The sequence below is a fragment of the Mus musculus genome, chromosome 6, assembly GCF_000001635.26.
Source record: "Mus musculus strain C57BL/6J chromosome 6, GRCm38.p6 C57BL/6J".
Classification (NCBI taxonomy): Eukaryota; Metazoa; Chordata; class Mammalia; order Rodentia; family Muridae; genus Mus; species Mus musculus.
In genome coordinates this window covers 142,685,414-142,703,240 of record NC_000072.6, presented here as the reverse complement: position 1 = coordinate 142,703,240, position 17,827 = coordinate 142,685,414, and the positions used below count along the sequence as shown (strand labels likewise).

Here is a 17,827-nt window from a genome sequence, read left to right as displayed (position 1 = left end):
ATATCAAAAGCGGGTGTGTGTGTGTGTGTGTGTGTGTGTGTGTGTGTGTGTGTGTGTGTGTGTGTGTGTGTGTAGCTGGCTTCTAACCTGCTATGTGTCTGCTTCTTGCTTTGAACTCCCTGCATCTTTCCCCCAAATGATGGCATTTCAGAAGAACACCAACCACAGTCTGCCTTCAATAGATATTGTTTTAAGCAAGTTTTGTTATTTTAAGAGTTAATTATATCTGTTTGTGAAAGCGATGAAACAAATGAACAAATAAAAAATACTGTTGATGCTGAAACTTGAAATCAAACTCAAATTTTGGAGTGCTCAGACAAGTGCCATTGGTCCATTAGTCTGGACCAGCAGGCAAATTCCCCGGGTCACTGAAAGATTCTGCCCTGTGCCTGCCCATCCAAGTGAGACAAGCATGCCTGGTGGCAGTTTGTTTTGCCTAGAATGAACTATTCAGTTCTCAGTCCTGCTGGGGGCGAAGCTGGGCGAATGGATGGCACTTTTAAATCATTTTTTGGTGGCTAAAGCTAAGGCTGCCTGCAGAGCTGATACTTTCCATGTTTTCATATCTGATAAGCCTCCTCTTTGAGGGTCTGGGGGTCGGTTTTTGCAAGTTCCGCTTTCTGGTGGAGTCTTGGGGGATCCACATATGGCGTGAGTTTGGCACATCTTCACTGCGCTCACCCGTAGGAGCAGCTCCGGAGGAGTGGGGAGTGGTGTGGAGGGTCTGGGGGAGGGTGGTCCTGAATGGGAATGGCCGGAGTGATGGAGGGTCCCAGGTAGGGATGATCCGGGCAAGGAGGGTGGGGGTGAAGAGGGTCCTGGATGGGGAGGGTCCCCGCCTCAGGCGTCTGGGGTGCCTGCAGTTTCCTGCCAGGGCGCGGCAGTGTCCGCCCCAGGCCACAGCGCAGCGCAGCGGAGGAGAAACGCGATAGGAGGCAGCAGCTGGCCTCCCACCACCCTAAAAATAATCCACTCGCCGGCTGCTGACCCGGGAGGAAAACTTGTCGTCCCATGGAGTGCGTGAGCTCCTCGGCTTGCTACAGAGAGATCCCCAACCACTCTGAGGAGTCACTGGCTGTAAGCTGTTGATTTTGATCTAGTATTCCGTCAGTAAAGGCATTCGCTATTTCTAGGATTCAGGGGACTTGCTGGCGAGAAGGTGGGATCAGGTTTCCAAAGTTTGACTTACACAATCCTGCCGGCTGGAGCCGAAACCGGCTGGAAACAGGGAAAGATGTCACTGATATATATATAGAGAGAGACTTTGTTAGCCATTCCCCTTTACAATTCACGCAGCAGCTTTTTCTCTACTAAATTTGTTACTCTTTGCTCTTTAGGAGAAATTTACATCTTCAGACGGTGGGCAGGCTGTTGGTAGCTCAAGTGCACCAGTAGGGGGACTAAGCCCTGGAGCCAAAGCCAAGGTATATTTATTTATTTATTTATTTATTTATTTATTTATTTATTTATTGTTTGCTTGTTTGCTCCGCGTTGGTTACAGTGTCTAAAAACAATCTTATCTGCGCAGGGGTCCCCAGCATTGTCTTTCTTGTGTCACAGAACGTCATAGCCCCTGGAGGGTAAACGCATGGACTAAGACTCGATAATGGATCAAGTCCGTGGTCATTTTCTTGCTAGGAAATTTCCTACTTGGATCTGTATAGAACCAGCCAGACAGCTAGTTAGACAGCCAGACACATCTACGCATTTTGTGAGGTCTCCACTGAGCAAGTTCAGTGAAACGATTGCAGCATTTGCTTTGGCGGAGGGTGGACATCCTGGGCACGTCGTGGGTGGGTCGTCGCTGCCTTAGGTGCCTTTCAGAGGTGAGCTTCTCATTCAGGATGCTTTGCCTAAGCGCTCAGTAGCTCAGGGGTGAGTTGTTCCACATGCAAGAAGGAAAGCTATCCCGTGCATGTTTGCTTTAGATGTGTCCAGAGCCCGAGCTTGGCTGACACTGTCAATGGGGTCACAACTGACAGTCGCTGCCGGGTGAGCAGGGAGGTGGCTGCTTCTCACTCAGTCTTAAGTGGCTGGCAAAAGTAACTAGCGTTTAGTTCCTGATATCTTTTAATATCTTAGCAGTTTTTGGAATTACTTCAGTTAACCTTTGTTCCTCTGTAGAAGTATCAGAAGAGTTGATAGATACATTACTAGAGTTTTGAACGGATACCATGTTTTATGCATACCAGGGGCTGGGGAACGTCTCACAGTGCAGGGCCAGGGCCAAGCACGCTGCTGTTGCTATTCTCCGCAGGAAACAAGAGGACTCCTCTTCCCTCTGTGTTCTGTCCTGCAGGCTACCCCACAGCCAAAGTCTCACTTTTGATCTGTTTTGAAGTTGGCTCCTTCCAAGTCCCCATCCCCAACGACTCTTGTAAGCACTTGACCGCCTTCCAGAGGGATTATGCTCGTGGGGAGAAGATGGGCTGCTTTCCCCTATGGTCCCTTTCCTCCTTGTTGCTGTCACTTTCGTGCACAAACTGAGCCTAAACAGATACAGGGGGAGGGGCACCAGCAATGGATGGCAGGTGACAGTCTGACCCTCAAGAGCATCAGTGTATGGCCTTCCTCAAGTGCTTACAACAGCCTGAGCTCTGGAAGGGAACCACAGACCAGACGCTGTTTGGAAATTTAAGGATTTATTAGAAGGCTGGGGTATAGTTTGGTTTGTAGGGTGAATGCCTGACATCATGAGGATCTGGATTCAAATCCTAGAACAAGATGCACAGATGTTCACACACACACACACACACACACACACACACACACACACACACACCATCTTGATTCAATATCTTTGATGGACACAACACCTAATATAGTATCTGCAGTAAACTTCCTCTTTTCCTACTTTTGGCTGTTGATGTAGCTGGCTATTAGAACCTTCTTCCTGCACAGTGGCTTTAGAGAAAGGAATCTGAAGGTCAAGAGGGGTGAGTAGAAGAGATGTCAAAAGGAAACATGGACATCTGTGTAAGGAGCAGAGAGGGTGGGAAGCAGGGTAGGGCACAGAGGTCATAGCAGAGGGAACAAAATCTAGATGTTTTTGTGGAATGCTATCATAGAGCTAGGGACAGGACATGTCGTTCAGTGACAGAGCATTGGCCCAGCATGTTTGATGCCTTGGGTTTGGTCTCCTGCGCTGCGCTGCACTGTGCAGACAGACAGACAAATAAGCAAGTAAATGACTTAACGTCTCATTTTGTCATTTCCACTAAATGAGGGACTAGTCTTAAAAGCCTCATTGCTGGCTGTTATTTTTTGATTGGTTTTCCATCTTTATCAAAAATATTTACTAATGTATATATATGAACATATAGCTTCCATTTTGTCATTATTTAAAAAAAATTCAATTCTTTCTCCCATATGAGTTTTATGAAGTGGTAATGTTTTACCAAATCTATAGTCAAATCTTTTTAAACTATTTGTTTTAAAAATATAATTTTATAAAAAAAAGACCTCAACTAGAGAGCCTATAAGTGACTTAATAAAAAATGGGTTTATCAGACATAATCTGTGTAAGAGACTATATACAAACATTTGGGCTATAGCCATACAAGCTTTCCAACTAGTTACTTATATTATATTCAAGCAATGATTTCTACAACATTTGAGGGGAATTTGATTTTTCCAACAATTTATGTACTGTTCTCTGTGTCATATTATTTGTCTTGTTTTTAGGGAAAATATAATGTCCATGACTAAGTTAATTATCAACGAAAAGAAAAATAAGAAAGGTACTATTTGTTGATGTGATATTAACTTTTAATTAACCCAGAATCCAACATAAATATGGAAAAGAAAGTCTGGTGAGGTTAAACTCTTAAACTGCTATTTGTTTTAACAGGAATAGCTAAGATCAGTTATCTAGGGAGGTGGGTGGGCAGGGACAGAGTGGAAAGCACAGATTATAAACCTGACCTGTGAGTGTGGATCCCAAGTTGTCTACTGATTGACAAATGAATGAGTTTTCCTGAGGCTTAATGCAGTGTACTGTAAGATACCCCAAGCATCACTGCCGTGATGTGCTTGCTCTGAGGACTTCTGATATTACTGGGAACGAAGCAGATGCCAACTGAATAGTAGACTCCACACAAAGGCTTTTAGATGGATGAAAGGCAAGTTGGGATCCTAGAGTCTTTCTTTGATGGAGCATAGCTTTGAGGCTCTACTGTCTTTTCAGCATACCCAAGAGAAAGATCTACTAAAAAACAAAGCCATAGTGGGTCTGTGCTCTCTCACTGGGACTCTGGTTTCCAACTCAGCAGGTAGCTAACTTCTGCAGAAGTTAGGAATATTTCTAGTGGTGTTTTCATAACAGCCAGAAGGTTCAAATGTGCATCAACTGATGAAAAGATGTATAAATGTGGTAAAGCCTGTACCATAGAAAAGTCTTTACCATGGTGCTTAGATAATGCAAAGAAAGTACATTGTACATCAAGTCTGGTGGGAGGGCTCAGGAAGTAGAGCCAGTGGCTGCTAAGACCTGATGACCTGAGTTTGAACATGTAACCCAGATGGGGGAAGGAAAGAACTGACTCCTGTAAGCTGACCTCTGGCCTCCATATGCCTGCTGTACCATATGCCTGCTGTAGTTCGCGTGTGTGTGCGCGCACACACACACACACACAAAGTAAAGAAGAGAAAATATATTGTTTCTTCCCTAAGGAGGGAGGAGGAGAATGCGGTGGGAGGTAGATTAAAGGATACTAAGTTTCTTTGCAGATGATAAACCTTTCTAAAATTAGCTTGCTGACAGCCCAGCTACTCTGTGTCTATAATGAAGCCATTGAATTGCACAGGGCCCAAGATGTCTGACTGAGACCTGAGGAGTCTTCCTTAACTTGTCAGGAGCTGAATTCAACGTGTCTTAACTGCTTGACATCATTATTCTTCAGAGAGAAGCAGCTACTGATCATAGTCCCTTGTGCCTCTCTCTCACTCTTCCTTGCAATGGAAGAGAGATGTTTCCATCATTTCGGTTCACATGGTATGACTAGGGAATCCTTTTGGGTGTGTGAATGAGCGTGGGGAAATAATGCACTTCCCTATTGTATCATTTTAACGTTTCATTTAAACAGTTTTGTTCCTGTTCTTCTTTTCCTTGTACACATGACCATTTTTCTTCTTTGACAGATACTTGCTTCTCTGAGGTAGTACTTTGCACAAGTGGTTTTTTTTTTTTTTTGTTTGTTTGTTTTTGTTTTGTTTTTTTTTTTTTTTTTAAACCATGGAAAATGTTTTCCTAGAATGTTATGGAAAACCTGAAGTTACTTGACATGCTTTTTGTTTCCCCAGCCACAAAAGTAAGGGGAATTAAATTTAAGCTATGCACCCCTTAACTAAAGCCACCATTTTAGGAAAGTTTAATACTAAGATGGCCATTTCTCTATTTTAGGTTAATCAAGTAAGAAGAAATGAGCCTTTCTTTTTGTGGGAACAACATCTCCTCCTACAACATCTATTATGGTGTTCTCCAAAACCCCTGCTTTGTGGACGCACTCAACCTGGTCCCACATGTCTTCCTGCTGTTTATCACCTTTCCAATACTGTTCATTGGTGAGTCATGACGTGTCCTGTGCACAGCACCTCATATTTCTGTCTCTCTGGCGGCTGAGGTTCTGCTGTGCGAAAGCTGCCATTTCTGGTGAAATCACCCCAAAAGCTGATGTGTAGGTTTGTGGGGATAGGGTAATGCTGTTTTGCGTGTTTTGATTGTATATACTTGCTGTAGAATATCCCACAGGCTAGTCGGTGACTGTAAATACCATCCATACAGCATTTGGGGAGAGTTTGCTTTATGCCATGAGATAGGATGGAAACAGGGTGAGACAGCACCTACCCTCAGTGCAGACCACAGGAGCAGATGAGCTGTCACAACTCCATTATCTCAGTCCATTTGCAAAAGCAGAAGCAGATCGCCCTGAGCATTCACCTGCAGAGTGACAACCCATCTGGGCCTCGAAAGAAGGAGAGAGGTGGACTGTACCTTAGGTGGAAAGAATTCTCATGAAAACCATTTGGAAAGGTAGCTAGATGTGTGGTTAATACCTGTAATTCCAGCACCTAAGCAGAAGGCTAAGGCAGGGGGAATGCCATGAGTTCTAGACCAGTATGGGCTACAGAGTGTTTCTGACTCAGGAAACAAACAAAAGAGCTTGCAAATACACATCATATAAGCATTTACACAAGCACACAAACCAATTGTTTAGGGCAATTAGACACGATTTGTGAAACTTCCCGCAAAAAACGCAAATAGATTGTTTTACTAACTTCTTGTTTTTATTTTTCTGGAGGCAAGTTTCTGTTATATAACTCAGATATGTGGGAGCTTGCTATGCAGCCCACTATGCCCTGGATCCTGGAGTCCTTTTGCCCAGTCTCCTAAGTATTGTGAGGGTTACAGGCATCACAACCACATCTGGGAAAAATAGACCTGTTAACCTGTTAAACATTAAACAACGTTTTCATGTATAAAGTGACTATGGCTGATGTCAGATTAAGTACCTTAACAAAAGCAAGAGCGATGGGACTTATTTGGCTAACCACTTCAGGTTAGAATTCATCACTGTAGGCCATCCCTAGATAGATGAGCCTGTGCTGTATGTGAAAAGAAGCTGAGCAAGCCAGGGAACCAAGCCAGTAAGTGACATTCCCCCAAGGTCTCTGCTTCAAACTTCTACCCTGAGTTCCAGCCTCGGGCTCCCTTGATGAAGGACTTCAAAGTGTAAGGTGTACTAAATGCTTTCCTTCCCGAGTGGCTTTTGGTTGGAGTGATTATTGTAGCAACAGAGAACCAAACCTACATAGGTATCACACGTTAACATTCCAATAGTGATCAAAGAATTTCTGTTATAAGGTGTACAAGGAGGCCAGTATCACTCTTGGTACACTGCTATTTATGTTAAATGAATGTATGGAGACTGAATATTATAGGATCAGAGAGTAGAAATGCCACTTAGTTTTTAATGTAATGGGAACTATAACAGGTATAGAGTTAATGATTCATATCGTGACAGACCCTTAACCTCTAATGTCCCCCCATTTAATGTCATCACAGAGGCTAGCCACAAGGATGTTCAAATAGGAGGACTAGAGTGGACGCTGGTGACGGGAGATGATGGAATGTTTAGTTATGACATTGGCTTCTTGTCTAGATCAGTATCAAAGAAGTGCCACACACTAGGGAAATGATGACATTGCAGGAGACACACAGAGCTTTGCTGTTAGAGGTGAAAGAAAGCATAAAGCACAGGATGTGTTAGGAAAGCTTACTTTCCAGTTGTGAATGACATCTGGAAGCACTAAGGCTCCAGTTGGTTTTCTTTACTGGGGTGCTGCTGGGGTTCCCTTATCCAAACAGAGCTGCTCTCTGGCAGTATTTGTAATACAAATCCTTCTTAGTTTTTGAAGCACAATGTATATTTCTTAGTCAAAACTGAAAAAGAAAGAGGAGCATAAAAAATAGAGATGGGATTCCCTTGCACTATACCATAAATGAAGTGATGGTACCCTGCCACCTACAGTTTGGGGAAGAAAACCTTAAAATTTGACCAAGAAGTAATTACTGTTTTTTTCTTCTGTTGTGAACTTAGGGTGAGCTGGTAGTGTTCCCAGTCCTTCTCAAGGCTTGTCTGAGTAACTAAACATTGTTATTTTAATTTACTTTAAATTCTGTGTGTATGCATGTATACCCGTGTATATGTGATGCCCATAGTAGCCAGAAGATCTGGATGGAGCTAGAGTTACAGGCAGTTGTGAGCTGCCTGTCTGGAGTGCTGGGAACTAAACTCTGGTCGTCTACAATATCAGTATGCAGTCCTAACTGCCGAGCCATCTCGGCAGGCCAGTGCCGAGAAAAGCTTGGTATGCTTGTTGAACAGTGCTGGCCCACACAGAGGGGATCATTTTCTCATAGGATGTGTGCATATGAGTCAGGTCTACGGAGGCAGCTCAGTGCCTCAGCCCTTACTGTGCAAGCCAGAGGACCTGTGTCTGAATCCTCAGAACCCACTTAAAGGAAGATGCACACATCTATAATCTCGGCACTCCTATGGTGAGATGAGAGGGAGATAGGAAAATCCCCAGGAGCTCACAGGTCAGCAGTGACCAACAAGAACCCCTCTCTCGTCTTGCACAAGGTAGAAAGTGAGGATTTCTATGTGTGCATCACAGTACACATGTGCTCACACATACATGAACACATATGTACACACAGATATGCATGTGATTCAGAATTGACTCAAATATGTCCCACTTTGTACCACCAAATATGTCTTTTTTTGTTAGCCCCCTGCAGGTCTCATGTTTTAAAAGATTATAGATGCTAATTTCCTTTTGATATTGTCATTATTCATTTGTCTTGTCTGCTGAGTCAAAGGTGGAAGAGCATCAGTTAAAATCATGCTGTTCTCAGAGGTGGAGCATCATTTCTGAATGAGTTAATGTGTGCAAGCCCATGGTGCTGTGGATCTAATGTAAATAGCCATTAGTTTCTATCAGTGTGAAGCACTGGGGTTCAGGAAATTCCCCAAAGCTTGCAACATGCAACCATGTAAATTATACCTGTGGTTATACTGACCATTATGTTAATCTCATTTTGTACCCTTTGTCCCCCAGGATGGGGGAGCCAAAGCTCAAAAGTGCAAATTCATCATAACACGTGGCTTCATTTTCCCGGACACAACCTGAGATGGATTCTGACGTTTGCGCTCCTGTTTGTGCATGTTTGTGAGATAGCGGAAGGCATCGTTTCAGACTCGTAAGTGACTCAACTCATCTAGTATCTTACCGTGTGGCAGCAGGCACATAGACAGATGCCAAGAGCGCATTGTCAGACTTGATTGTGACTTGTTAGCAGCCATAACTGTCAATTCACCATACAGGATAACCATGGGGGCTTGCTTTCATTTTGTGCAAGTATATATGACATATGTGTGTTCATGTGTGGGGCTGGGGTGTGTGTGTAGAGGTCAGAGGAAAACCTCTAGGTTTGGTCCTCACTTTCTGCCTTGTTGGTGTGTGAGTCCCTTGCATTGTTTCTGTCAGGCCAGCTGGTCCCCGAGCTGCCCCCGATTTGCATTGCTCCTTATGAGCACTGGGACAGTGGGGATGAGGTACGTGCTACCCTGCCTGGCTATTTACACAGGTTCTGAGACGTTGGACCAGGTCCTCATACCTGTACATCAAGCCCTTTACCTGGGTAACGTTCTCCCTGGTCCCTCTGGGCTTCACCTTCACTGTTGTCTTGCTACATAATTTCTCTGACAGATAATTTCAGTGCTCTGTGACTTGTGCTCAGTCACATGCTTTCATGTTTCCTTGTTCTCTTGTCCAGAAAGTTCTGTCCTTTGACACATTTTAATGAGTACTTTATCTTTAAAAATAGGTATATAGAACCTATATTGATACTAAATATCTTTATATATATATATGTCTGTCTTGAGGTTAACTGAATATAGCTCTATAAGCTATGTGTTTATGTTTTAAAATAGTCATCGGTTCTCAGATGCTCTCCTTCATTTTGTAGAGAAACAGAGATAGAGAAGAAGGCATGAAGGGAGCCTGAGGCCCCTCAAGACAAAGAGGCACAAGAAAAGGATGAGAGAAATTTACTGTCAGAATTCTCACAAGTCAGATTTCTAGTGGAACTTTGTCCTTCTTACAAAAGAAGTTTATATTAGGAAATTAAATACAATGAATTTTTCCTTATAAATGCAAATATAGTCTATTTCCATCTCACATAATAAGAGAATAAACTCAAGCAATAGGAAAATATTGATCATGTGCTTGGGTCATGGTATGCCTCTTATTAAAACATTGATGTGCAGCCATGAATGGAGGCACATACCTTTAATCCCAGTGCTGGGGAAACAGAGGTAGGCAGATATTTGTCAGGAGCAAGCTTGATCTATATAGCGAGGCCCAGGACAGCTGCATCTTTTTCTGTGTCACACTTCCTCAAATATGTCCTTTCCCTTATTCTTTAATCATTCACTTAATTTGATCACTAAATTACTTCAGCAGGTCTGCCCTGTTGCACCATTTGCACATCAATGCATCTACACATGTAGAATGGTGGGTATATGTCACTTTTGTAAGCACTTGAAGATGTTGCTTCCTTGTGTTTAATTCATGCTTTTGTTAGGATAGACGTTTCCAGCACAATTATGTCACACAGGTACGATGTGTGTGCTCACATGTTCTCTCAGAAGCTATTATTGCAGTTTGGCTTTGAACACAGCAGAATGAGTTCTCATGTGGAGATTACAAACGGAATGGAGAACTCTCTAGAACCCTTTGCGTCAGGCACCAACACTGTTTTGCTCTCTCTAGGCATCGGGCGTCCAGGCATCTCCACCTTTTCATGCCGGCTGTGATGGGATTTGTCGCCACAACAACGTCCATCGTCTATTATCATAACATTGAAACATCAAATTTCCCTAAATTACTTTTAGGTAAATATTCTCACAGGTTTTCTCGCCATCCTCCCCGAAAGAACCATTCGGTTTCTTTCCCACATAATAAATAAATACACACTGAAGAAGGCTGAGAGCGAGAAGCATGGGGGAAGGTCTCGTTTTCTCTCAGTGAAAGTGGAGGTGGAAATACATTAAGGTGCCCTAAGTCGTGACAATTGCATGATCCCTCCAATAAATCCCTCTGTGGTGTGTTGTTCTGGGGAGAAAGAGAGGGATGTGCTGTTCTTAGGGACACCAGGAATTGCTTTCTAACAGTGAGAGCTCTTGCACGTACTGGCCCCATGAGCATGCCATTCTAGAGAGCTCCATGTCTCTCCTTTTGCCTTGGAGTCTTTCGACACTTTCCAAAGGGCTCTCCCATCCTCTGTTGGCGCCATAGGCTGCCACTGCTCTGGAGCTGCTGGTGAATCTTCAGAAGACTCCTTGCAGCAGAAACATTGTAGCCCGAGGAAAAATCCACAGTCACAGTCCAGAGAACAGCTCTTCAAAGCTCGGCCCCTCCTGCCTGCAACAGGGCTAAGGTTCTCTAGTTAGTCTTTCCAGTTCCTTTGACCTCTAATTAACTTTGACTTTCTAACTGGCAACGAAAAAGGAAAAACTCAAACTGTATAATTAAGTTGCAGACTAAAACTGGAAAGAAAATGTACAGTTAATCAATATATCTAATGGCTTAACGTCAAAACTGAAGCACAATTGTTATGTAGGTCTGAGAGAGGGCGTTACTTTATTACTAAAATGAAGGATGATAGCATTAAAAATGCTTTTACTTGTTTCAAGTGAAATACTTCATTTTGGAAAGAAATGCTCATTTTAAAATAATGAACTTGTAATTTTGTATCAATTACAAATTTATGATGAAGTCTCCCAAACCTGCAGAAAATTGAAAGAATTATACAAATACTCATTTACCCACTACCTAGAAAATATCAATTTAGGTCTTACTCTGTTTTAGACAAATCTTTACTTTTCTATTCTTTTTCCATATATATGTGTGTACGTTTTTCTATATATAGCTAACTAACTACATATAGGACTAATATTTTGTATATATGATATACACATATTCTAACTAGAGTTAGATCTTTGTCTATAGTTCTCGTGAACTAAAACGTGCATACCTGAGACCAAGAGGCCTTGAGTTGTCCAATGTGAGCACCATCACTCTGGTACAGCAAAGCCCTCATCCATGCATGCATTCTCTGTCCCTCTTAGACTACTCTCACTTTCCCTCCATCTGCACAGGGAGAATACCTATTCTGGTTGGTTTCCTCCACTGCACGAAGACAGGCTTGTTCTTCAGTGTCCCACAGATTGAGTCAGTCTAGCCTCTTTAAGTTAGGCTGCTTTCTCTCAGCTGATTCTGTGAGGCTCATTAGGAGTTCAGTTGGATTGGGTTTTGTTCTTGAAATCAACTGTTGTGTGATATTCCTCTGTACAAACATGTCACCTTTACCCTGTGTTATTGATGCACACCTAAACTGTGTCTAGAGTTGGGCTATCATGAAAGCAAACAGGCTGTTGTGAAGAGTTTTGTGAATGCAGGAGTATTCTATTGCTTTAAGGTAAAAACCTCAGGAGAGATTACTGGGCCAGAGGACAGGCGATGGTATATGTATGCACATGTTTATATTAGTAAGGAACCAACAGATGTTGGCCCAAATCACGTTATATTTTCATAACAGTTTGTTCTGTGTGGACACAGCCTTGGTGAGCTTGGTCCAAATAACGTAGCCATAGTGGTTGGTGTCCACCAGTGACTCCCCATGGCTTGAATGGCATCTTCCTGTTGCCTGCTGGTGCAGAGTGTCGTTTGATGAATTCATTGGCTGGTATCTTTGTAAGGTGTCAAGTTGTCATCTTCAATATCTTTTTAAAGTGGCTGTTGATAGGCTTTGTTCTATTTTTAGCCAGTTGAATTTTATCTTTCGGTCATGGATGTATTCTCTGAGATCTGAATTTGGAGCATCCAAACTCCTTTCTGTAACTGAGTCTCTTGTTAAGCAGAAAATTTTAATTTTGACGTGTTGTGGCTTATCTAACATTTTCGTGTTGGTACTGCTACTTGTGTTTTATCTGGTAAGTCTATTGTTTAAATTTTTGTATGATCTATTTAAAATCAGTTTTGTAAAAGATGCCCTTAGAGCAAAAGGTTTGTTTTGTTTCAGACACACAGCCATCAGTTCCAAGCAATCCCCTTTGATCTAAGTTTTCAGATGGAATGTCCTATGTAGTTGCCCCTGGTTATCCTCCTCACAGATGTAGACTACAGAGACAGGGCTGCCTCCATTCCCAACACAGGGTGTTTATTCTCCCTCTTTGTCTAATCTGGCCAGAGAATTACCAGTCTGCTGCAATCCCGTGGAAGAGTCAGTTTTGTCCGTGTTCCCTCCCGAATGTGCTCCTTTTGCTGGTTGTTCACTGTGGGTGGCATCCTTGCCCACTCTCCGTCGGCTGCCTTTCTGTTTCTGATTCTGTTCTTTGTCCTTCTTTCTCTACCCTTTAAGGTAAAAACACTGATATGAACCTTCCCAGAACTAAACATCTAAAATTACAATATTTATTCTTAGTTTAGTTTTTTTTCTTAATTTTTTCCATAAGGTAATAGATTTTTTTTGTTATGAATTATAGTTGGGACTTATGGTAATAGAATTTTCATTATAATTCAGTTGGGATATTCTCTAGTGTGCATAGGAACTCACCTTTCACATGGACTAGACATACTTGGTTTAATTTCTAAGCGCCCGGGGACATCTCGGAGACAGAATAGAGAATCTCAAAGGTGGCTGTACTGGGTCTGTGCTCAGTATCCCTTGTCCACCATAGTCTCCTGAGCTCAAGGGCGATCCAACAAAGAGTGGCAAGGACAGAAGTTCAAAGTCAGCCTGTCCTAGGCTGACCCTCCAGCCCCTGTCATCACGCAGCAGCCGTTTGGTGAGAGAATCCAGATGACCCGTGCTTGGACTCAGAGCATGCGTAAACCGAGAGACGAGGAGTGTAGGAACTGTTTTAAAATACCTGTGATTGGAGTGGAAGTCCTCAATATTTCTAGACTATTTTCATACTTTCACGGATCAGATGATCAAAGTGCTGACTCGCTCCAAAGCAATTTATAGATTTAAATGAAATCCCTGTCAAAACCCCAAGGCCATTCTCTTCACATCTGACTAAATAAAAGATATCAAATAACTGAATAAGTACTGAGGGAGAAAAGCAAGGCAGGGGCATCACATGACTTCAGAAGATGCCACGAAGCTCTAGTAAATCAAAATGGCATGCCATTGGTTTCAAAAGAGTCAGGCCATTGGAAGAGGATATCAAGTTCAGAAACGTGTTGTTCTCTGACAGCCACACGATTCTGCTCAAAGGCACAGAAACACATTGGGAACAAGGCAGTCTCTTCAGTAACAGGGGCTGAGGGAAACTGGATATCCACGTGCAGAAGACTGAACCTTGGCCCCCGGGTCTCATCCTATGTCGTACCTTCAATTCAAAACCCATGACACACACTTCAACATACATGTTGTTTCCCATTGAAGACATTGTCCGCAAATGAAATACTTAAAATGTGTTTGTGTTTAAGTGTTAGTGAACCTTGACATTCCCACCCCCCCCTTCTCTTTCTGCAGCTTTATTCCTGTACTGGGTAATGGCCTTTATTACAAAGACGATAAAGTTGGTCAAATACTGGCAGTTGGGGTGGGGAGTGTCAGACCTGCGCTTCTGCATCACAGGAGTGATGGTCATCTTGAATGGGCTGCTGATGGCTGTGGAGATCAATGTCATCCGGGTCAGAGTGAGTACCAATTGCATTTGTGTGATGACTGCCAGTGAAGACCTCAGCATTAAAGATTACAGCCATTCAGGAATGAAATAGTGTTTAACCAGAGGGGAGTGGGGGAGGATATGCGATCTATGTGTGTAAAGATAAAATTAAAATACCCAAGGCAACTTAGAGAAGGAAGGGTTCATTAGGGTTAATGATTGTTTCAGAGGGTTAGAGTTGATGGCCATCATGGTGGGAGCACAGTGGCAGGCAGGCAGGCAGGCAGGCAGGCAGGCAGGCATGGCTCTGGAGCAGTAGCTGAGAGCTCACATCTTGATACACAATCATACAACAGATAGTGATAGAGATAGAGATAGATAGATGGATAAATAAAGATAGAGAGGGAAGGAGAGAGAAAGAGAGAGAGACTGAGAGAGACAGAGAGACAGAGAGAAACAAACACAGAGACACAGAGACAGACACAGAGATACACAGATACACAGAGAGAGAGACAGAGACTAGAAATGGCAATGGTATTTTGAAATCTCAAAGTCTACCCTCGGTGGTGCACCACCTCCGACAAAGTTGTGTCTCCTAATCCTTCTGAAGTAGTTTCGCCGCTTTGGGACCAAGTACTCAACTTTATTAGTGTGTGTGTGTGTGTGTGTGTGTGTGTGTGTGTGTGTGTGTGTGTGTGCTTGTGTGTGTGTGTGCTTGTGTGAGTGCGTGTGTGTGAGTGTGTGTATGGTGTGTGCTTATTCCCACTTATACCACCCACTCACTTCTGAGTATCTGTGTGAAATGAAACTATATTTAAGCTCTCACACATAGTGACTGATTTCCTCATCCACAGATTTCTCCATCCATGATTTGGCAAAGGCAAATCTGGGTCCATCAAAACACGAGTCTTGAAGTTGATCGTTACAGAGAAAATAAGGTTCATCTACTCTGCTCATCTCCCCGATGAAGCTTCTGTAGTGGTTACTTTAGGTCCAGGTCTAAAACAGAGCAGTGAGGGCTACAGTTAAGATGTGAAGCCTGTGCTTTCAATGTTTTTGTGCTCTCTGTTCTCAAGGCTGTCAGTCACAGTATGAGACTCTACTAATACTAGCAGGTTTTCAATATTTATTTCTATCAGAAAACTTTGTGAGTAGAAAGATATAAATCGCCAGTGAAACTGGACAGTACACAGTTGAATCAGCCAAACCATGCGATTCAATAATGGTGTTAAAATCTCAATGATAGGACAGTCTTCATTAATTTAACCCTATGCTAGGATAAAGACAAGCTCTTTTAAAAAGTCTAATTGATTTTTCAGGATTGTCTCCAAGTGATTTCAATGTGAAATTCTGGCAACTTGCTGGTTAAAATAAGGAAAACAAGGAAGAGACATTGCAAAGGATATTTCAGAGCGCAGTGGACAGAATCATAAATTAAAGCACACGTTTTGGCTGCCTTAAGTGAAAATGTAGAGAGGGTTGTGGTTTCATTTTTAATCTGGGGAGAGAGAAGTAGGCTAATGGTCACGCTGTGGAATTCTTCCTACCCGCAGAGATATGTTTTCTTCATGAATCCCCAGAAAGTGAAGCCTCCGGAAGACCTCCAGGACCTGGGCGTGAGGTTCCTCCAGCCATTTGTGAATTTACTGTCCAAAGCTACTTACTGGTGGATGAACACACTTATCATATCAGCTCACAGGAAACCTATCGATCTGAAGGCGATTGGAAAGTTGCCGATAGCGATGAGGGCGGTGACCAATTATGTCTGCCTAAAGGAAGCCTATGAAGAGCAGAAGGTAACAGCACTTGTCTTATACACCCCTAACCATACAGAACAGGCCTGGCGAATACCAAGGGACAAAGCTCAAATAACATCTGTGGCCAAGGGGAAGTAGGTGTTCTCCTTCTGTCTCACCCAGTACTTTGGCTTTCTGTTAATTATGACTCTGAGGACAAAGAGGAAGGACTAACAAAATAAAGAGATGTTTGTTGTCATGATTGTTGTCACTAATCACCTAAGGAAGGACTCTGAGGGCACTGTTTTTCTATGGGACATGTGCTCAAGTACACATTAAAAATAATCTCCATGTCTGGAGAGCTGGCTCAGTGGTTAAAAGCACTGCCTGCTCTTCCGGAGGTCCTGTGTTTGACTCTCAAGATCCACAGGGTAGTTCATAACCATCCGACATTCCATTCTCAGGAGAGTCAATGCCTTCTTCTGACTTCGGAGGACACTGCCCATACATAGTCCATCCACATACACACAGAAGGCACAAGGCCCATGTATACAAAACCTGAAGTTGAACAATCCCATGTAACTAACCTGTTATCATAGAATGTCTATGCTTCAAACTTAGAAACTATTCAAATTAAACATCGAAGCACAGAACCCAGTGTTTATTGATAATTTATGTGAGATTTCTTTGAAGTGCTTATTAATGAACATAGAAAAGTTACTCAAAGATACTTGAGAAGAATTAAAACGTATGAGCTATTGATACCTTTGCTTTATTCTCTGACAAATTCATTCATGGATACAATGTATCTTCATCCCATTTGCTCCTCACTCCCATCTTCGTATGTTTGAAATTCATCCTGTTACTAGTCTAAACAGTCCTGGGTGGGATACCCAGCTCTAGATGTGTTTTTGTTGCAACCATCTTTACAATGTTGCTATTCATAACGATGGGGTCATGCACGCTGAATCTGTTAGAGGGTTTTTGGCAGTTCTAAGTGAAAATCAACTAAGTGTTTATGGTAAATGATGAAAATGACCCCGTGTCTCAGAATCTTGTGTTTTGAAACTGCTATTGCTAAGAATGGGCCTGAGTCACTTTTCTGGTTTTCCTTGAGGAAAGTATTGCATCTACCGCCTACAGCCCCCATGGGTTGGCTGGCTGGCCAACAAGCACCAGGGATGCCTACTCAGTGTTAGGAATTCAACTCATCATGGCTGACTTTTTTTCATGTGGTTACTGAGGATTGAACTCTGGTCCTCAAGCTCTCAGGGCAAGCAGTTTACCAGCTAAGTCAGCCCTACAGCCTTCCACCACGTTGAGTTGGCTTCTGTGTCACCATCGATGTTCAGGTCTTAAAGTCTTTACAAACCATGGCTGATGTGTGAGTCAATGGTTCCCTTAAGCATGTATCAATTTTTCCTTCTTCAAACACAGCCTCCAACAATTTAAAAATGAACTGACTCCTCTTTATGAAGCTGAGAAAATGTGGAAGATAAATGATGTGCGATAATCCATTTTAGCTTACAGGAGTGTGATTGGGAACCACTTACAAATACAAAACATCCAAACACATGAGTCTGTGAGACCATTTTTATTCAAATCACTATAGTGTATTTGTGTGTGGACATGTTCATGCCATGGCTAATACATGAAGATCAGAGGACAACTTGTAGAAGTGGGCTCTTTCTCGTCACCACATGGACCCTGGGGTTGGTCTCAGCTCACCAGGCTTGGTGACAAGCACCTTTACCCGTTGAGCCATCTTGTCTGCCCTATTCACAGTACTTTTGAAAGGAAACATGATTGGAACCTCATAACAGTGTGAATTTGTCCTTAAGAATC

The 17,827-nt window shown here is 42.7% G+C and overlaps 1 protein-coding gene across 10 annotated transcripts in view; it reads left to right on the top strand.

Annotated features, from left to right (window-relative positions):
* Positions 1-474: 474 nt before the first annotated feature.
* Positions 475-17,827, top strand: part of Abcc9 (ATP-binding cassette, sub-family C (CFTR/MRP), member 9) — a 114,905-nt gene continuing 97,552 nt past the window's right edge. For 5 of the 10 annotated variants that reach the window (NM_021042.2, NM_001310143.1, NM_001044720.1 and 2 more), the window contains exons 1-7: positions 967-1,077; positions 1,338-1,424; positions 5,402-5,562; positions 8,623-8,764; positions 10,339-10,460; positions 14,111-14,277; positions 15,800-16,042. In NM_021042.2, the coding sequence (NP_066379.2) occupies positions 5,421-5,562; positions 8,623-8,764; positions 10,339-10,460; positions 14,111-14,277; positions 15,800-16,042 (816 nt within the window). In that variant the 5' untranslated portion in view covers positions 967-1,077; positions 1,338-1,424; positions 5,402-5,420. Of the gene's footprint in view, positions 652-687; positions 777-808; positions 1,078-1,337; positions 1,425-1,681; positions 1,827-5,401; positions 5,563-8,622; positions 8,765-10,338; positions 10,461-14,110; positions 14,278-15,799; positions 16,043-17,827 lie in introns of those variants that run through there. The other 5 variants (XM_006506948.4, XM_006506949.4, XM_006506950.4 and 2 more) reach the window with 5 other exon arrangements.